We start from the raw sequence: 21985 nt of genomic DNA, 5'->3' as shown, positions 1-21985 counted from the left end.
GTAATCTTCAGATGAAGTATTAAAATTTTCTCAGTATTATGTATTAGTTCATGAAATTATAGCTACAGTAATCACCGAGAAGTAGAAGGATTTCAGGGAAAAAGTACTGACAAGTCTATACAGCTATGAGGGGATATCTGAAAGACCCTACCTTGGCCATGTAATCTTTTCAGGCCAGACATATTACAGTATTAAGTTACAAAGTAATGCAATGCCTATGGAGTCCATTATTTAACATTTAAGAAAATTAGTGACATTATATAATAAAGATTAGTGTAAATGTATGAAGCACACTGTACCTCTTCGCAGCAATTCTGGACATGTCTGGATTGCACACTCTACTTTGGCGTTTTCAAAGTAAGTTTCTGCACTGCTGATTTCTTGTTCAACAGGTGCATTACTACCCTAAGAGGAACAGAACATAAATAAATGCTGGAGTTCAAATAAAATATCTGATCTGTTACAAACCTATATTCCCTGAAAAGTTTAAAAAATAATTAACTGGAGGTGGGGTAATATTTAAAAATTTCAGAATGAACATATAAATATACTATATACATATACATATGTGTATAGATATATATAAACATACATATAAATATACTAATATTCTAAGACTTGATATGAGAAATTGGCTAAGCAACTAAAATGCCTAAACTAAAATATATATTATATATAATATATATTAAATATATACCCTTTCCTACAGGACAAGTTTAGAGGCTTCTATTCAACTGAAAGTTATACTATATATTAGACACTATGACAAGAGCAGCCCCTCAATGGTAAAAAATCTGGCCTTTACCCTTAGGTTTAAAAGAGTGAGTAGAAGAAAACATAAAAAGCATGAACAAATAAATGTAATCCAACATGAAAAATGCTTCAACATTACAAAGAAAGTCTTCTGGTAGTATAGATGGGGAAACATCATATTTAAACTATATGTGAATTAATGTGTATATTTGGTGTATAATGAATAGGTAGAAAGGAGGTTAGAAACTTAGGAGGATAAACAGTCCAGCAAGAGACAGAAACAGTGCAAGCACATGCAATGTGGTACAATGTGGTACAATATGGTACAATTAGAATAAACAAATAAAAAATGAACCAAAAGGTATACTGTAATTTGAGTACAGAGGGAGCAGAGAATTACAGGAGGCGAAGTGGTAAAGATAAGGGATCAAAATTGCGGAAGGTCATTTATGCCACATGAAAGAATTTTGACTTTAGTCTACAAACAACGAATAGCAAGATCAGACATAAAAAAATGCCAGTATTATTGTGCAGGCAATAGACCAATTAACAGCCAATATTTACTGATCACACTGTATTTAGGTGGTTACATTTAATACTCATAGCAATGTTGTGTGTTAGGTATTATTATCCCATTTTACATATAAAGAAACAGAGGCTCAGAGATATTAAGTAGCTTTCTCAAGGTCACAAAATTAAGTAAAAGGCAGAAAGAAGTAAACTTTGAAGCAAGATTTATCCTAGCCTCATAGTCCAGCTTACTATAATGGCTCTAAGAACTGAGGAGAGCTACAGAGGTCTTGAACTCTGGCTTTATTAGTGGGAAATGAAAGGACACAAATAATTTAAAATTTACTTCAAAGGGGGAAGTCATGCAATTTTGTCACTCTGTATGGTGATATGATGGAGAGAGAAGCCAAGTTTGGCCGTATAATTTTTGTCTTGGGGCAGTGGGAGAATGACTAAGTCACTTATGCTACTGATAACATGGGAGTAAGGGCAGATTTTGAGGCATGGGAGGCTAGGGAACCTAAGTATGAGACATATAAAATCAAGGGACTTTTAAGACATTCAGATAATGATGTCTGGTGAGCAGACAGAAATATAGAATCAGAAATGTCAGAAAAAGTTAGGAAGCCAAGGAATTAAGTGACCAATGAGTAATTAAAAATAAGATGGACAGAAACACATAGGAAATCACATAAATGGCAGACAGAGAAGCCAAGAAGACAGAGAAGAAATTATCGGAGATAAAATGTCAGGGGAGGATGGGACGCCTGGGTGGCTCAGTTGGTTAAGCAGCTGCCTTCGGCTCAGGTCATGATCCCAGCGTCCTGGGATCGAGTCCCATATCGGGCTCCTTGCTCCGCAGGGAGCCTGCTTCTCCATCTGACTCTGCCTTCCACTCTGTCTGCCTGTGCTCGCTCTCGCTCGCTCTCTCTGACAAATAAATAAAATCTTAAAAAAAAAAAAAAAATTAAAAAAAAAAAATGTCAGGGGAGGACAGCTGTCTCCAAATGTTAGGTTATTGGATATAAATCATTAGAACTATGAGGAGCTGTTGCTATAAATATTATGGTTTTGATAAAAAAAAAAAGCAGAAATTGAGAAAATGATACAGATTAGGGGTTTAATATAAACTCTGAATTGCATGTAACTTTTCATTTTGGTGAGTAACACTGGTTTATTTATTTTTACCCCCCCCCTTTTTAATTAATTAATTCTTTTACTCATTCATTTGAGAGAGTGTGCTAAGGAGAGGGTGAAGCAGACTCCCTGCTGAGAAGGGAGCCAGCTGCAGGGCTCAATCCCAGGACCTGAGCCAAAGGCAGACTTTAACCTACTAAGCCACCCAGGTACATTCCCCACCCCCCTCTTTAAAGTAAGCTCTATGTCCAACAGGGGACCTGAGTTCACAGACCCTAGATCAAGAGCAGCATGCTTTACTGACTGAGCCAGCTAGGCATCCCTACAATACCAGCTTAAGAACTCATGAAAAAAACAGAACAAAAGCAAAAACAAATACTCAGACACTTTTTTTTTTTTTTAAGATTTTATTTATTTATTTGACAGAGAGAGATCACAAGTAGGCAGAGAAGCAGAGAGAGAGAGAGGGGGAAGCGGGCTCCCCGACAAGCAGAGAGCCCGATGCGGGGCTCGATCCCAGAACCCTGACATCATGACCTGAGGCAAAGGCAGAGGCTTTAACCCACTGAGCCACCCAGGCGTCCCAAGACACAGTTTTTCTTAAAAAACAAAAAAACAAAAAAAACTTTTAAAATCTTTTTTAGTTTACTGTGTCTGAAGAATTTCAGAGATATCAAAATTTTCTAAAGTTTTAAATGCCTAGAGGAGTGTAAAACTATAAAAGCAAACAATCTAAATTTTTAGTAATACAGGTATTAAATTATATTTGAAATAAGCAGTTATTAAACAATGTATTTATGAAGAATTATTTACCTACAAGAGATTATAATGTAAAGTAAAAAAAAAAGGGGGGGGGTAATCTGGGTGGCTTGGTTGGTTAAGTATCTTTGGCTCAGGTCATGATCTCAGGGTACTCAGATGGACCGAAGTCAGGCTCTCCAGCTGGTGGGAAGTCTGCTTCTCCCTCTTCCTCTGTGTGCTTACTCTCTTTCTAATAAAAAAAAAAAAAAAAAAAAAAAAAAAAAAAAAAAAAAAAAAAGAGGCACCTGGGTGGCTCAGTTGGTTAAACATCTGCCCTCCGCTCAGGTCATATTCCTGGGTTCCTGGGTTTGAAACCCACATCAGGGTTCCTTGCTCAGGGGGGAGCCTATGTCTCCCTCTCCTTTGCCACCCCCCCAGCTCCTCTTCCTGGGTTCTCTTAATAAATGAACAAAATCTTTAAAAAAAAATTATATAGCAAACATGTATAGAACAATGCCAAGTTTTTAAAAGTTATACATGTTGTTTCTGAATATGCTGGAATTAAGAAGTTTTTAAACTTTTTTGATTCAAATAATTTGCCCACAATTATCAGAAATTAATACAGTATTAATGATCAGAAAAACAAAATAAATGATATTAATGATTTACCTGAAATTCATTCACATACTGTGCCATCACAAACTCGTGTCTTTCACTTGATAATGGCTCTGCTAGAATATCAGGTAGAGTTTTATGAACCTGGCTTTTCTTCTGTGACATGGTCCCATTGAGATGACAATCAAAACCTATGTTCCCAGGAAGCTGGAATCTCTGATCCTGAGGTCCAAATGGTCCCATAGTTTCATCAGGCCAAACTGTTCGAGAGCCTGAAGAGGAACACCAAAATGAATCCATTTTCTCCAATAGTCAAGTGCATTGGTGGACTGAAAGAATATTCTTCTAATTAGGTATTTTTTATAAAACTAAGAGATCTTTGAAATTTACTTTTTTGTATGAATGTAAATTAGTTTTGTTATTAAAAAAAAACAAAGTAACCAGTTTTTAGCTCAAAGGCAAGTCTGTTATAAGGAGAAGGATATAATAAAGTACAGTAATCCAAACTATGTAATGCCTGATAGTCATTAAAAAGAATACAGTAAATTTTGGAAGGAGCCTGGGAAGATAGCAGAGTAGGAGAACCCTAAATGCACCTCGTTAACACAGAAACCCCTCGGTAACCACAAAGGTGAACTAACACAGGAAATCTTTGGGTTAATCAAAGAGAAGAGGCCAATCAGAAAAGATAGAAGGGGCAGATATAGTTTGAAACCAAAGTTCCCTGCAAGACTAACCACAAACAGAAGGGACGAGTACAGAGAAGGGAAAGGAAAAGACCCCATACCAGGTACCCCAGACCTGAGGGAGCTCCACTGAGAAGACAAGTCCCCATAATATCTGGCTTTGAAAATCAGTGGGGTTTAATTTCAAAGATTTTTACAGTTAGTGGGTTTAGCTCTCGGAGAGCCTGAGGGTAATAGGAAACCGAATTCCCACCCTTAAAGAGAGAGCAAAATGAACAATCCCACCCAGATATAGCGTAGAGGCAGAAGTCTGAATAGTGCCTGGGGTAAAACATCAAGAAGGTTGTTTTTTTTTGTTTTTTTTGGTAAGTTATTTCAGTCTGTACTGAGAAGAATCTGTGTTGAAGAAGCAAGGATCTGTAGGAAATTTCTCCAAGAACAAAAGGGCTGGCAGGTGCAATTTATCTCCCTCCCACCTCAGCCTATGTACCCAGACATTTGTGGAACCAATGTGAACACTATCCACATAACTTGCTAACACTGTGTATGCACTCCCACATTCTCCTGTTGAATCACTCCATTCAAGAAGCCACACTGGGCAGGAGTCCCTGCAAAGCAACTCCAGACAGGTCTCATCCTACAAGCGGCCCTGATAGTGAACACTATCATTCCAAAATAACTCTTGCCCTGGGGAGTGGGGAAGATAACCATGTACACCTGCCTGACTGCAGCACCAGCAGACTGACTTGGACAGACATCTGATCTCTTGGCCCCACTAATCAACAAAGCCTCTCTAGTGAAAGACACAGATAGGGCACTGCACTTCTGTACAACTGCAGCCCCTGTTAATGGGCTAAAGGCAGGCATCTGGACTGATTACGGATACTGTCCAACTATAAGCTCTTCTCTGCCCCAAACAGGCCCTTAATAGCAAGGGACCAGCCCCTGCCCACAATAAGAAAATAGACATTTGGAGCTGACTAAAGGTAAATGTGGCTGAGCCACAACAGTATGGTGCACAAAACTCATATAAAAACCCACAGGCACCTGGTTCTGGAGAAGAGGGGACAGTGTGCTACAGGGCACCACAGGACTTCTTATTCATAAAGCCATGACTTTCAAGAGATACATATTACTTTCTAAATAGGAAAAAAAAGAAAAACAAAATGAGAAAGAGCAATGTCCCAAATGAAAGAACAGGTTAATACTAACCAAAAGAGTTAAATGAAATATAGATAAGCAATATGTGTGATGAAAAAAGAGTGGGGGACCTTTGCGAAAACTTCAACAAAGAGATAATATAAAAAAAAACTAGTCAGAAATGTACTCCATGATTAAAATAAAAAATATACTACAGGGAATGAATAACACATTTGAGGAGGTAGATGAATGGATCAGCGCCTGGGAAGACAGGGTAATGGAAAGCAACCAAACTGAATAGGAGACAAACAGAACTCAGCAACATGACAAGTGTAATAAGTCATAGGGATCCCAGAAGGAGAAGAGAAAACAGGACAGAAAATTTATTTGAAGAAATAACAGCTGAAAACTTTCCAAACCTGAGGCAGTAAATACATTATCTAGATCCAGGAGACAGAGAGCCACCAACAAATTCAACCCAAAGAGGTCCACACTAAGACACATAATATTTAAAACGGAAAAAGGATAGAAAATTTTTAAAGCAGTAAGAGAAAAGAGAGCGGTCACACAGAAGGGAAATCCCATAAGGTTATCACTTGATTTCTAAGCAGAAACTGCAGGCCAGAAGGGGGTGGCATCATATATTCAAAGTGCTGAAAAGAAAAAAACCTGCAACCAAGAATACTCTATCCAGCATGGCTTTCATTCAAACAGAAGGAACCATAAAAACTTCCCAAACAAGTGAAGAGTTCATCATCATTAAACCAGCCTTACAAATAACACTGAAGGGAATCTTTGAGTGGAAAGAAAAGGCCATAACAAAGAAATTAGGAAAAAATTTTATAGATAAATACAAACAAAAAAAATAATATATTAATTATTTACAAAATCAGTATGGAGTTTAATACACAAAAGCAGTAATATCAATTTTGTCTATAATCAATAGAATCAGAAAATAAAAGGATGTAAAGTGTGACATCATATACATAAAATGTGGGGACAGGTATAAACTTAGTGCTTTTAGAATGGAGTCAAACATAAGCAACCATAAATTTCATATCCATTGCTATACACATAAAATATTATATATGAGTGGTTTTGGTGGACTCAGCAGGATGGTGGAGAAGTAGAAGACCCTCTTTCAACCGGTCCCCTGAATTGAGCTAAATATCTACCAGAACACTCTGAACACACATGAAATCAGCCTAAAATGTAATACACTTCTGGATTTCTATGAAGGCAGAAGACGTCAATGGAGAGGTAAAGCAGAGTGGGAGCACTCGGGACTCCTACCAGAGGATACACAGAAGGGGAAGAGAGCCACAAGAAAGGACTCACTGGAAAAGTAATACCCCAATATGAAAGTGCCCTATGTTTGGAGACCAGCATTAACTTGGAGTCTGGTTAAAAGCACAGAAAAAGAACCAAGGGTCTTAAGGGGCAATTGCCGGAATCAGGTGGCCACAGGCACAGACTAAACCCACGGTCCCAGGGTGGTTACAGCTGGCACCCACCAGTACCTGAGAGAACCCGGAGGAGACTCCTGCTGAAGGTCCCTGGACCCCCAGCATTCTGAGACCTGAGCTGCAGCCGGGTCGGAGTGCATCCAGTGTGGGCGTGGACTCCAGAGAGCAGTCGCGGCAACGGCAGCCACTGGGATCCAGCTCGCCTGGACCAGTATTATTTGCTGTTTTAGTGGCACTGGAGTGCAGAGACAAGCAGATGCCTTGGGCGACCACTGAGACGGTGGCTGGAAGTGCGCACCACCTGTGGGAGGTTGTGGTGTTTGCAGAGGGGGAGGCACCACCCAGAGGGGAGCAGACTAAGGCTTCTGAGGTGGAGGTCTGGGTATACTTGCATTAACCCTCCAAAAAGCCGCCAGAGAACAAAAGCCTGAAAAAACGGTTTCCACAGAACCCAGTCCCTTGTTAGGAGGCAGGGTGACTCAGTCCGAGCAAGAATGACTGAAAAACAATGCCCCTCCCCCAGAAGACAAGCCAAAAGAACAAGAGGACAATAACCACAGGGTCCCCATAAAACTGTTACAACCAAACATCAGGGGAAAACAATATATTAAGCCCCATGTATTGCCCCAAAACCTGTATATTTTATAGATACAACTTTTTTGTTTTAAATTTGTTCTCGTGACTTTTTTTAACCTACTTACCACTACAACTAGATGTTTAATATGACACATTACTTAATAACTTTTTAACTTGAACTCTTCTCATACATACACCTGTGTTTTTCTTTCCTTTTTAAAAATTAATATATATAGATATAAGCTTCAAGGTAATCCTTTTTCCCTATTCAATACTATCCCTATGTATAAAACCAGTTTTAATTTCCCTATATCTCTGGAAAGTTAAGTCCTTTAACAAAGATAACAACATTCACCCAGGAAGAACCAAACTAATCTTCCTCACTCACATCGAGGGTTTATAAGCACCTATTCTTCTGTGAGTGTTTCTGTGTATTTGCTTTTGTACTTTATAAATCTTATTCTTGGAGTTCATTTTGGCTGGGTTTTATCCCCCGCCCCCCCACCCCCGGTCTTTAACTTTTGAGTCTTTTTGTTTGTTCTTTTTTGTTTATGTACCTTATAAATCTTACTTTTGGGGCTCATTTTGCCTGGCTTTTTTCTTTTCTTTTTCTTTCTCTTTGGTGGTGACTTCCGATTGCTCCAAAACTTTTCCAAGGTGCACCTTGACTGGACTGTGGTCCAGCCTCTCTCAAAAACTGTGATATATTCAGCTATCCATTCCCTCAACCACCCCTCACCAAAATGATGATGATGAGGAACACCCAACAGAGGCAAAGTTCAGAGAATGTGTCCTCTGCCACAGAACTACTAAATATGGACATAAATGATATGTCAGAAATGGAATTCAAGGTAACAATTATCCAGGCAATGGCTAGGCTGGAGAAGACCCTTAGTGGCAACACAGAATCTCTAAGGGTGGAAGTGAGGGCTGATTTGGCAGTACTTAAAAATGGTATCAATGAGATCCAATCTAATCTAAATACTCTAACAGCTATGGTAACCAAGGCACAAGATCCAATTAGTCATCTAGAAGACAAACTGATAGAAAAGAAGGATCAGGAGGAGGCCTGGAACAAACAGCTTAGAAGCCTTGAAAACAGAATCAGGGAAATAAATGACACCATGAAACATTCCAATGTCAGAATTATTGGGATCCCTGAGGGGGTGGAAAAAGAGAGAAGACTAGAAGATAGAGTTGAAGAGATACTGGATGAAAATTTCCCTAATCTGGAAAATGGAAAAGTGTTCATGTCCTAGAGGCAGAGAGGACACCTCCCAAGATCAACAAGTCTAGAAAGACCTCTGGACAAGTAATTGTGAAATTCCCCAATCAAATTCAAAGAGGAGGTCTTAAAGGCAGCTGGGGGAAGAGATTCCTTACATACAGAGGAACGACCATCAGAATAATGTCAGTTTGTCCACAGAAACCTGGCAAGCCAGAAAGGGCTGTGAAGACATATTCAGGGCACTAAATGAGAAGAACATGCAGCCAAGAATACTTTATCCAGCAAGGCTTCCAAGACCAGCAATGTTTAAAAGATTATGTGACCACTAAGCTGGCACTACAAGACATATTGAGGGGCGTTCTATAAAAGAAGAAAGAGCCCAAGAGTAACACAGAACAGAAATTTAAGGAGACAATCAATAGAAACACAGACATCCCAGACAACATGATGTCAATAAAAACTTCTTTCAATAATCACTCTCACCATAAACAGCCTAAATACTCTCATAAAATGGCACAGGGATGCAGACTGGCTAAAACAACAGGACCATTCATATGCTGTCTTCAAGAGACACATTTTGAACCTTAAGATACATCTAGACTGAAAGGAAAGGGTGGAGAAACATTGTTCATACCCATGGGCCTCAGAATAAAGCTGGGGTAGCAATTCTCATATCAGATAAATTAGATTTTAAGCTAAAGACTGTAGTCAGAGTACAGAAGGATACTACATCATTCTTAAAGGGTCAATCCATGAAGAAGAGCTAACAATTATAAATATTAATGCCCCCAACATGGGAGCAGCCAACTACATAAGCCAACTGTTAAACAAAATAAAGAATCATATTGATATGAATTCATTAATAGTAAAGGATCTTAACATGCCACTCTCAGCAACAGATTAAGCAGAAACTCAAAGAAACAAGAACTTTACATGACACACTGGACCAGATGGATCTCACAGATATATACAGAACATTACAACCTAAAACAACAGAATACTCATTCTTCTCGAGCACACATGGAACTTTCTCCAGAACAGACCACATACTGGGTCCAAATAAGGGCTCAACTGATACCAAAGATTGAGGTTATTCCCTACATATTCTCAGAATACAATGCTTTGAAACTGGAACTCAACCACAAAAAAAGTCTGGAGGGAATTGAAACACTTGGAAGCTAAAGACCAAACTGCTTAAGAATGTTTGGATCAACCAGGAAATCAAAGAAGAACTTGAACTATTCATGGAAACCAATGAGAATGAAGACACATCAGTCCAAAACCTATGGGATACAGCAAAGGAAAAGGATCAATAAGATCAATAAAACACTGGGCAAACTAATCTGAAGGAAAAGACAGAGTACCCAAATTAATAAAAAAAAGCTGATTCTTTGAAAGGATCAAGAAGATCAATAAAACACTGGCCAAACTAATCCGAAGGAAAAGACAGAGTATCCAAATTAATAAAATTATGAATGAAAAGGGAGAGATCATGACTAACATCAAGGAAATAGAAACAATCATCAGAAATTATCAACAGTTATATGCCAGTAAGTTAAGCAACCTAGAAGAAATGTATGCATTCCTGGGAACCTATAAACTTCCAAGACTGCAACAGGAAGAAATTGACAACCTGAACAGACCAGTGTCTAGTAACAAGATTAAAGCAGTCATCAAAAACCTCCCAAAAAACAAGGCCAGAACCTGATGGATTCCCTGGGAATCCTTCAAAGAAACTTTGAAAGAAGAAATAATACCTATTCCCCTGAAGCGGTTTCAAAAAATAGAAACAGAAGGAAAACTTCAGGATTCTTTCTAGGAAAACCAGCATTACCTTGATCCGCAAACCAGGCAAAGACCCTACCAAAAAGGAGAATTTCAGACCAATATCCTTGATGAGTATGGATGCCAAGATTCTCAACAAGATCCTAGTTAATAGGATCCAACAGTACATTAAAAAGATTATCCACCAGGACCAGGTGGGATTTATTATCCCTGGAATGTAGTAATCCCCATGCTTTTTAAATAATCAGCCCCACTATATGTGCACTCTGACTGAATAAAGTTCAAATTTTTATACTGATGCCCTTAAGTCTGCTCTAATTCATTGAGCTTACTACATGACTAGTCTTTGGAGGAGACAAAATTCGTGCTGGCCCACGAGGCAGGGTGGATTTGAATAGTGAGAAAAGAATACTCCAGGCCCTAGGAATGTTCTGTGAAGAACATATGGCTGTGAGTGCACTGCTTTGCCTAGAGCATCCTCAACACACAAGGGAGGAAGAGGAGGCTAGCAAAATAAGCTGGGGCTGGACTGAAAGGATTTTCTGTCCTAGAGTAACAACTTTGCATTGCCTGTGATAGCATTAGACTTTGAAAGTTGTTGGGTAGAATACTTCCATAAACTCAAGTTTGAAAAGATAGATCTGCTGGCATAGGGCATAATTGTAAGAGAGAAGAATGAGCAGACTGCTACTGTAACAGAGAAGATCAAAGGTAAGAGAGACCTGAATTAGGGCAAGAGCTGTTAAAAATGAGAAGAATCTTCCAAAAGGAGAATTAAAAGAAGGTGGTGGCTGACTGCTCCCTTGCTTTGCTCCCACATCCTCCCAACATCTAGCAATCCAAACAGATGACATCAGTTTTTAGCCTGGATGATCCATGATATAATATTAACAATAATAAATAATAGCAACCACATTTCCATGGTGCTTTCTGGATGCCCAGCACCTGTCTAAGGGCTTTATGTGTAATAATTTCTTTAGCCTTCATAATAACCCCATGACATCAGTAGTAGTTATTTCCATTGCACAGATAGAAAACCTGAAGCTCATAGAGGTTAGGGGATGTGTTCAGTCACAGAATCATGAGGGACAGACAGGACTGGAATACCAGTGATCTGGCCCCAGAATCTAATGCCTCTCCTGATGGTCCCATTAGCAAGAACTCCCTTGTGGGTTTTAGCCCTTTTAACTTTTTATGTGTTGAAAAGGAAATATTCAAATGGAACATCTAGCTGGGAGGGGAGATGGGAACCTAGAACTCAGAGGTCAGTACTGAGGAAACAGAATTGAATGCTAGGTGTACCTCACTCAACTAACCTGAATCCCTGAAAGTCACCATTACTGAATGTGACATTAGAATTTAACCCACTATTTGGCTATTGTGGACAATGCTGCTATGAACAGTGGGACGTATATGGTCCTTCTTTTCACTACATGTGTATCTTCAACAGACAAATGGATAAAGAAGATACAGTCCATTTACACAATGGAGTATTATGCCACCACCAGAAAGGATGAATACCCAATTTTTGCATCAACATGGATGAGACTGGAGGAGATTATGCTGAGTGAAATAAGTCAAGCACAGAAAGTCAATTACATATTGTTTCACTATTTGTGGAATATAAGCAAAAGCATGGAGGACATTAGGAGAAGGAAGGGTAAATGAAGGGGGAGATATCAAAGGGGAGACAAACCATGAGAGACTGTGGACTCCAAGAAACAAACTGAGGGTTTTGGTGGGGGGGGTTGGCCCTGTGATGAGTATTAAGGACAGCACATATTGCATGGAGCACTGGGTGTTATACATAAACAATGAATCCTGGAACACTACAACAAAAACTAATGATGTTACTATATGGTGACTAACATAACATAATAAAAAAAATACAGAAATAAAGAATGAATGAATGAATGTAATGCACTGATTTTCTGTACTCCAGGGGAGGGGACCTGATGGAGCTGGTAGTGAGACAATAAAGATTTTCAGCCCCATTGGAAATAGTGCCCACAGACTTCCTCATCAGAGGTTGCAGGAGTAAGGGTCTGCTTATCTTTTGTTCTCTCACACTGCAGTTCTGGTAATCTGCTGTTGGATCAAGTACTATATTCATTTCCATTTGGTTCTAGGAAATCAGGTGGTTCATGATATTTTCATGCTCATTTTTAAAATTCCAACCTGCTTTAGGCTTCTGAAAATCTCAAACATCATGCCATGAAATATTGAGTTCAGGTATCTAGACATCATTGGGAAATCAAAGAACTGTGTAGCATCATGGCTTAAAAAAAAATGCTTTGCATAACACCTGAGTGTGGATCTTAGTTCTGCCGCTTATAAGTTTTCCATTTTTGGACAAACTACTTTCTGTCTGTAATAACACCCATCTAATGGGAGCACTGTTAGGTTTAGAGGAAATGACATACACAAGTCATTTGTTAAACTTCCTATGAAGAAGGTCTGTAAATTTGAGCTGCAATCGTTATCTGATCTCTAAAGATGTCCACTTTTGTGGACATAGAAGCAGTAAAAATTATCCCCCAAATGGATTTCCCTAAAAATGTAATACAACCACTTCAAGGGATGCCTGACAGGATATTTTAGTACTTAATCTAACTGCAACTCTGGAGAGGGAAATATCATACCATCACACACAATTCAGGACATCCAAAAAAAACAAGCGAAATACTCCGACCAGCTGTTAATACACAGATAGCATGTTAACGGAGGTAATCATGGAATTCACTGCTTTAGATTTATTCGGCCATTACATGCCCAGAGACATTCGTCAGAAATTGTTGACTGCCCTTTTAAATAGTTTTCCTTTAGTTAGGTGGGCAGTATTTTTAAACCCAAAACACAAACACTGGATCCAACAGAATTCTACGTCAAATATTTAAAAAGATCTACACATACACTGGCTTTAAGAAAAACAGAGATTTGAAAAGTATATTTATAGGGACAGATGCTGTGTTTGTGTAGCCATGTCTTAAAAAGTCCTACCTGAGGCAAAATAGTTCCCTTTGGGGAGATTTTGCCAGGTCATTGTGAAGGCTGGACACTTTGTTCAGGCCTATTGTGATGACTATTTATAAGTCAGTAAAGGATAGAATTAACAGTTTTCTGCACAGACGTTTTCTATTGAAATTTACCTAAGTATCTCATTTAACATTCACAAAACCAGTATGGGGTAAGTGATCCTATCTCCAATTCATGAGGAGGAAATCAAACTCAGGAAAAAAAATAAAAATTAAGGACACAAAGTTTTAAATAATGGGCTAGGACCCAGGTTGTTTTTTTTTTTAAATATGGAAGTTCCCTTCTTTCATATTGCATTGCCTTATGAAAATTACTGGCCAAGTGTCTCACTTTTGGAAATAGCTTTTGTATTAAAATATACAGGAAGGAAAGGCTGTTGATGATGGGAAGTGATTTAAATGTCCCTTAAAGTGATTTCAGGGGAGATTATTTTTAGATTTTTTTTAGGTCATAAATGGGAAGACATGATGGTACAAGCATATATGGCAGGCTGTTCAGAGTATGTTCTGTTGCCTTTGGAAACTGCAATTTCCAGATGCCATTGAGTTCTGGTTTTAGAAGATCACTATTTTCAGACCCACTAATAAAATGTAGATAAAAGTAAAATTCTTAATATTGCAACCCCCAGAATGATTCCTAAATAGTGAAAGATCTTTATCATTTATAATTCATATCCTGCTTGACATAGGCAAATACTTTCATGGTTTAGTGAAGATCCATAATATTATAAATACCTTAACCAGAATTTGGCGATTTAGAAATTGATCATATGAATGAATCAGAAAGAAATGTATTGATGGTAGTCTTGACAGGCCTGGTGGAAGGCTCTGGTTGCTCTAAAAAAAAAAAAAAAAAAAAAACGACATTTATGTGCATGTGTCCAAAGACATATGCACAAAGTTTGATTTCTTACTGATATTATTTTATTATTTAAAAATATTTGGATGGTTAGAGTTACCATGAGATTCTTTTAATCTGTTGTAATTCTATGTGTCTTTATCGTATTTTACCTGGTATTCAAACTAGACTTTTAAAGTTTGAAAGCAGAAACCCTGTTGTTATAAGTTAAATAATCATCTCTACATTGAAAAAATATATTTCAAGGTGTTTATTTATTCATGCCATGGGCCTCCTTTCAAAAAAGTTTTTAAAGGAATAAAGTATATATTTTAAAAAACTGATTAGTCATTTTTAATACATATATCAAAACATTTTTGGAAGTTGTGATAGAATATATGTGCTTGTTATGATGGTTTAGTATTACAAGATCTATAGTTCTGAAATATTGACAGTATAAACGGTATTGATATGTTGGCAATACTTAAAGTGTCCCCAACTAATGATGATTCACCCTAGGATTTTGGACTTTACTATGGCTCAAGAGTGACACGCATTCAGTAGAGACCACACGTCAGCGAATTCTGAATTTGGAGCTTTCCCTGCGCTAGGGATAGGCAGTAAAATCCTCTCTCATGATGCTGGCCAGTAGCAGTGACCCCCAGCTCCCATATGAGGACTTGATCATGAGGACAAACAACCGATCCACTTACAGCTACTCTGTACCCATACAGCTATTCTGTGTTTCACTTTCAGCAGAGCATTCAAGCCATCACATGACGTACACAAAACTTCGTTATACAACAGGCTTTGTGGGAGGATGATTTTGCCCAACTGTGGGAAAATGTAAGTGTTCAGAGAAAGTTAAGGTAGGTGAGGCTAAGCTGTGAAGATCAGCAGTTAAGGTGTATTAAGTGCACTCTCAGTTTATACTATGTTCAACTCATTCAACTGTGCTCAATGGACTTATCTGGACATAATGCCACTGTAAGCCAAGGAACATCTTTAATGTGATAGGACAAGATCTGTTTTCTGTTGGCGACAAGTCCCAGCAACTGCTAATCACACTGAACATGTTGCGTATATGCACAATAAAGACATGCTAAACTTCAGTGGAATGTTAGTGAAAAGGTAAATGTAATTTTTTCCACCCAAATTCATCCTATGCATGGACCCCACATCCAGAAAGCCTGTTAAGTAATCGGTTTTCTAAAAGTTTGTATCAACAATGATTATTTGCTGTTATTGTATGCTAAGGGGCCTCTACTATAGTATCTTCAGAACATTTAAAGTAGACTAAACATTTTTAAAGAACAAGCAGACACATGTTTTGGTGTCTAATGTGGTGGAAGGCTTATTTCTCAGGCACAGAACACTAAGGCAGGTGGCTCTCCTCTGTAATGTAATTCAAGGACCCAGATTTCTTCCAGCTGTGTCTGCTTTCGCATCTAGGGCCTTGCTGTTGTCTAAATTCTGCAGATAGAAGGGAAAGAGGATGTGAAACCAGCACTCTGGCTTCTTAAAGAGCTTTGCCCCCCCCCCCCCAATATTTCCCTTGGCAAGAATGAGTCACATGGTCCCATCTGGGCATCACTTCTGCTAACAACTCTATACAGTGGAGTGGAGAGCACAAAATTTGGGTGGACGGCTAGCTGTAGCTCCCACAAGTTTTCTCTTAGAGCCTTTGCATGGTAGAGCTGGGGGAAGTTTTCCTAACACTGTACCACCCTTCACATTCCTAGATGAACCCTACTTGGTTTTGGTGGGTGGTGGTTTTTCTAAATTGCCAAGCTAGAGGAGACGAAAAACAAACAAAAGCAACTGGCAGGTCTTGCTCTGCAAATGGAAGCACCTTAGCTGCAAACCTAGGAGTCATCTTGAGCTGTCCTTCTCTTTCCTCCACAAAGGTCATCTATCTGCTGCTCCCTCTTTTACCTCCTGAGTACTACTTAAATCCAACTGCCCCTGCCACAGCCTCACTTCAGAGTCTCATCAGTTCTTTCCTGGATAACGTCTACAATAGCCTTCTGACTGAACACTCGGTCTACAGCTTTGTCCTTCTTCCAGGGCCATCCTCTCTAACAAGGTTCTCAAATTCTGAAAACTTCATACCTCTCTCAATAAACAAACTGAAAACACATCTCAACACATGCACTTTGCCTTCCTTAAGTCATGCTTACTCTTTCACCATGACATTTGTCCTAAAATGCTATGATTTTAAAATGGAGAGATTAAAGTATGTCTAGATTCAAACCCCTCAGATTGCGTATCTAGAAATAGGGAGTTTTAACATGATCTTCTCCACCCAGTGGATTACTTGATACACACCTGTTTCAGTCTGGGTTCTGTCGGGTCTCTTAAGACACTACAATATTACAGGACTGAGGAGTTCACAGAAGAATTACCGCTCACCTGGATGAGGTAGAAGCTGGGAAATGAAGGTCTGTCTGCAAAGGGGTAGTCAGAGCGACGGAGAAACAGTCACTGTCTCAACTAGAAGCATAAAACCTGGGGTTTACAGGAGTCTGAGGAGCAATGGGTCTGACCACGACAAGGCATGGGAAATGGGCGCTCCCACACAGGGCTCCCGTAAACACTTATAAAGAACTGTCCCCATGACTCCCACAACCTTCTGAGTATAATGGCCTGCGTTTCACCTGGGCCTGCTAAATCTCCACAAGCTCCTCTCATCACAGAGCTAATGCATAACTACTGGAAAGGCAATGAAAGGGAAATCTTCCCAGCCTTAGGAGAGATGACATGTGGTCAAAACCAGTTGACAATAAGCATTCCTATACAACATACTTGGAACACGGCCACCTTGGGATGGGGACGGATAGTCTAACCTGGACTGAGATTTTTCTGAAACACACCAGATTTTGTCTTACCCAGTTTTAAAATAAGTATGTAATGGGGATTAAAAGTACAGCACAGGGAATATAGTCAGTGACACTGCAGTAAAGTTGTATAGTGACACATGTAACTACACTTAACATGGTGATCACTGTGTAATGTATAAAATTAATGAATTACTATGCTGTACACTTGAAACTAATGTAACACAGTCAAGTATATATGCTTCAGTTAACACAGCCAGTAATGTCCTGGACACAGGCTATGGAAACATTTTTCCAGATAATATTTGTTCTCTGCAAGAGAAAGAAAAGCAAAATTAAACTCCTGAGACTATACTAAAAAAAAAACGTCTTTGGACAGTCAAGGAAACAATCAGCAACAACAAAAAGGCAACCTACTGAATGGGAAAATATATTTGCAAATGCTATATTTGATAAGGGGTTAATATCCAAAATAGATAAAGAACTTAAACAACTCAATACCAAACCAAACCAGTAACCTATTGAAAAGATGGGCAGAGGGCATCAGCAAACATATCTCTAAGGAAGACATATAGTTGGTGGGCACATGAAAAAATGTTCCATATCACTAATAATCAAGGAAAGGCAAATCAAAACCACAATGAGCTTATCACCTTATACCTGTCAGAATAGCTAAAACAAATACAAGAAATAAGAAGTGCTGGCAAAGACATGGTGAAAAAGAAACTCTTGTGTACTGTTCGTGGGAATGCAAACTGTGCAAACACTGTGCAAAACAGTATGGGATTTCTTAAAAAATTAAAAGACAAAGTTAGCAAATGATCCAATAATTACAACACTGGGTATTTCCCTAAAGAAAATGAAAACACACACAAAAAGATATACGCACCCCTGTATTTAACACAGCATAATTTAGAATAGTCAAGATATGGAAATAATCCAAATATCCATCCACAGATGAATGGATAAAGATGTGGTATATGTACACAATGGAGTATTACTCAGCCATAAAAAATACTGAAATTTTGCTATGTGTAGTAACATGGATGAATGTATAGGGTATAATAGTAAGTGAAATGATTTAGTCAGAGAAAGACAAATACCAAAAGAATAAATTCATATAGAGTTTAGGAAAAAAAGAAAAAGAGGACAAACAAAAACAGTCTTTAATACAGAGAATAAACTGGTAGTTGCCAGAAGCAAGGTGGGTGTTTTGCGGCAAGTAACATAATTATGTTTACTTACATATATCTGGAGGTGCAGGGGCCACGTGAGACTCATCAGAACCTGAAGATCCTGCAGTTGAAAAGGCTTTGGGACTGACAACCCTTTTAACTAAAGAGCAAAATCCTGGGAGATAGGAAACCAGTCTGGCTCTATTACAGAGCACCTAAGAATAACACAAAAATTAACATTATTTGTTCTGGATTTAAGTGTTATACTTACACAGACAATCTTTCGCAAATCCTCACTCTGCAATCTATCTTTCAAAACAAGTCTTAACTCTATTATTGAGCAACTACCATACAACAAGCATTCTGTATTTAATTTTAAAAACAAAACAAAACAAACAATAATTTACTTTGTGTAAAAGTATACGGCCTTTCCAATAAAGGCTAGAATCAAGAGTGCCACACAAGAGAGAATAGGAACCTCTAAAACTTGCCCTATTTGGAACAACACTAAAAAGGTAGTATAAATAAATTTTTCTATTATTTTTTATTTTTTTAAAGGTTTTATTTATTTATTTGACAGAGAGAGATCACAAGTAAGCAGAGAGGCAGGCAGAGAGAGAGAGAGAGAGAGAAAGCAGGTTCCCCACTGAGCAGAGATCCTGATGTAGGGCTTGATTCCAGGACCCTGAGATCATGACCTGAGCTGAAGGCAGAGGCTTTAACCCACTGAGCCACCCAGGCACCCCAAATTTTTCTATTATTAAGGAAACTTCAACACCTTTAGTACACGGCTTTGTGCTGAATTTTTTGCACCTTTGTTCATTTCCTGGACTCTGAGGTCAGTTACAACAGCTGACTGTGTAAATGTCCTTCATGCATAAACATCTAGCAAAGTACTTGGGTCAGATATAATTCATTCTTTTATTATTTTTTAAAGATTTTTTTTGAGAGAGAACGTGGGGGCACGCACGCACGCGCGCGCGCGCACACACACACACACAGGAACACACAGGGGGAAGGTGCAGAGGGAAAGAATGACTCTCCAGCAGACTCCCCACACATAGCTGGATGCAGGGCTTGATCTCAAGACCCTGAGATCATAACCTGAGTGGTAACCAAGAGTCTGATGCTTAACTGACTGCCCCACAACAGAATGCAGGAGTTGGCAAAGTACAGTTGAATACATCCTGCTATTTTAGTAAATAAAGTTTTATTCTAACATTGCCATACCTATTTATTTATGTACTGTGGCTGCTTTCATGCCATAATGGCAGTTAAGTAATTGCAGAGACTATATGGTACAGAAAGCCTAAAATATTTACTTATCTGCTCCTTCACGTTAAAAAACAAAAATGCCAACTCTTAATTCAGTAGAAAATATGTAAGAACAAATACTGTATTATCTGTGAAATGCTATTAAAGGATTTAAAAAATTAAGAGATCCTTGAGAGAGGAGGAAAAAGTTTCATAGAGAATATAGTAGGTTTTGAAGAAACAGCAGAAATTTGAAGAGGAATGGGGCATTTCAGTGAGTGACTTTCTGGAACAAACGTACAGTCATAAAAGGTATATTCAAAAGGTGATAAATTCAGTGAGGTTAGATATTTAAGGGAGTGCAGTAAAAAACAGACTTAAAAGTTAAATTGTGGGCAATTAGAAAAAGCTTTACATCTGACATAGTAAAAGTCTTGTTACAAGACAACAAATCAGAATTTTAATCTGGAGGCAGGGAAGAATAGAGGGGCAGAATGTTTCAGAAATGTACCACTTAGGGCAGGATGGACTGGAGTGGGATTAGAGAATGGGGATTGGTGTGGTATGAAAATGAGGTACCACGATGTTGACTTAGTCCAGCCATTTGATACTTTAGCATCATTCCTTTTCCCTTTCACAAAGTAATCTGAATTCCAACCCATGTTCTCCGACTTTTATAGTAAGTAAGAGAGAACATTCTAACTTGTTTTTCTACCTCTCTGGCATTTCTTACTAACTTTACCACCTTTTCCTTTTCAATTTTTTAGTCACATAAAAATACCTGCAACACTTCCCACATTTCTCTGCCTTCTTTTATACTGCCCTAAGATTTCTTCCACTAAAATGTCCTTTTCCCTCTCCTTCTAAGTCTAGCAAATTTCAACTCTATCTTCAAGACCTGGATAAACAGAACCCTCTTTATGTATCTCTGAAGTACAAGGTCTGTCTCCAGAAAATGGCCACCCGAAAATTTAAGCATCTTTCCTTGGGTCAGGACCCAACATGCTCAAAGAGATAAATGTGATAATTATTACACTTTAACCTAGACAAACTTAGACTTTTGGGTGTTTCTATAATTTAAATTTACATTTACAAATGAAGACATTTACATTTAATAGAATATGGCTCAGGATCTAAAGGCAATATAAAATTTTAAACTCCAGAAGTATTTTGGGCAAGTCCTCAAAATAGTAACAGGCTCAATAGGAGATTATCTGAAAGGGGCAATATTAAATAACAAATACTCAACAGATGTTAGTTACTGTGGGCTAGGTTCTGTGCTAAGTGCTTTACATGCACTGTTTTACTAATCTGCACAAAATACTTCCATATACCATTAAAATTAAAGTATGATTATCAAAATATTATTTTTGATAATAAATTGCTTCACAAGCAAAAAGGAAAAGAAGTATTATCCAAGTTATTTTAAAAACTTCCCAATATTATTAAGAATTATTTCAGTCCGTGAATGCCAAGGCCACTTTTAGATTTTTTTTCCTTGATGGTTTAATGAAAGTTATAATAAAATGTGAGTTTTGTTGCCAACCTAAGAAAACCGAATCGTTACTTTATTTTTATTTCATTTTAATGGCAAAAGAAGCCAGTATCTAATTTGTCCACTGAAAGGAATAGCTGATGACAGTGTTAATGTGTTTCAAGTTTCCCTTTTAACCTATAGGATCCTCAAATTTGTTACTTGGCAGATTTTATGACATTGGGTCAGCTGGTAAATATAACTAAATATGACAGCCAATAAATAATTCAAAAATTAGTATAGCCAGTTTATTTTAGTATGAGGATAAGTACGATTTTATATATGACTACTTCAAACCTAGGTTTCTAGACTTGGGAAGATGACAGGTTATCAAATATAATTTTAAAATCTTTATTAGTATAAATACAGAAACTGTCTTTTAGACACTACTTTAGGATTAAGTCCTGCTTTTGGTCATGTGAGTAGAATATAGGATCTATACCAAAGACTTAGAACTAGTTATCTAGGAAATTCATCTATATCCATCAAGGAAATTCATTCATACCCAGCTACAGACATTTTTGTGTAGTCCACACTACTATAAAAAAAAAATCTGAATTGGGTCTAAACACTGAGAAATTACAGATTTTACACAAAAAGTCCAGATTTTTGGCTATTCTTGAAATCTCAGAAGTGCTGGCAGCAGTATTCATATTCCCAAATGGCATTAGTTAG

At 38.1% G+C, this 21985-nt stretch overlaps 1 protein-coding gene across 3 annotated transcripts in view; it reads right to left on the bottom strand.

The window, feature by feature from the left end:
• The window catches only part of MMADHC (metabolism of cobalamin associated D), a 29569-nt gene that overhangs the window by 5467 nt on the left and 2117 nt on the right, over nt 1–21985 (bottom strand). For all 3 annotated transcript variants that reach the window (XM_059167382.1, XM_059167380.1, XM_059167381.1), the window contains exons 3-5: nt 18593–18737; nt 3811–4028; nt 300–405 (exon numbers count right to left, since the gene is read on the bottom strand). In XM_059167382.1, the coding sequence (XP_059023365.1) occupies nt 300–405; nt 3811–4028; nt 18593–18737 (469 nt within the window). The remainder of the gene's footprint in view (nt 1–299; nt 406–3810; nt 4029–18592; nt 18738–21985) is intronic.

Source organism: Mustela lutreola, chromosome 3 (assembly GCF_030435805.1).
Source record: "Mustela lutreola isolate mMusLut2 chromosome 3, mMusLut2.pri, whole genome shotgun sequence".
Lineage (NCBI taxonomy): Eukaryota > Metazoa > Chordata > Mammalia > Carnivora > Mustelidae > Mustela > Mustela lutreola.
This window is presented reverse-complemented; position numbering and strand designations above follow the sequence as displayed.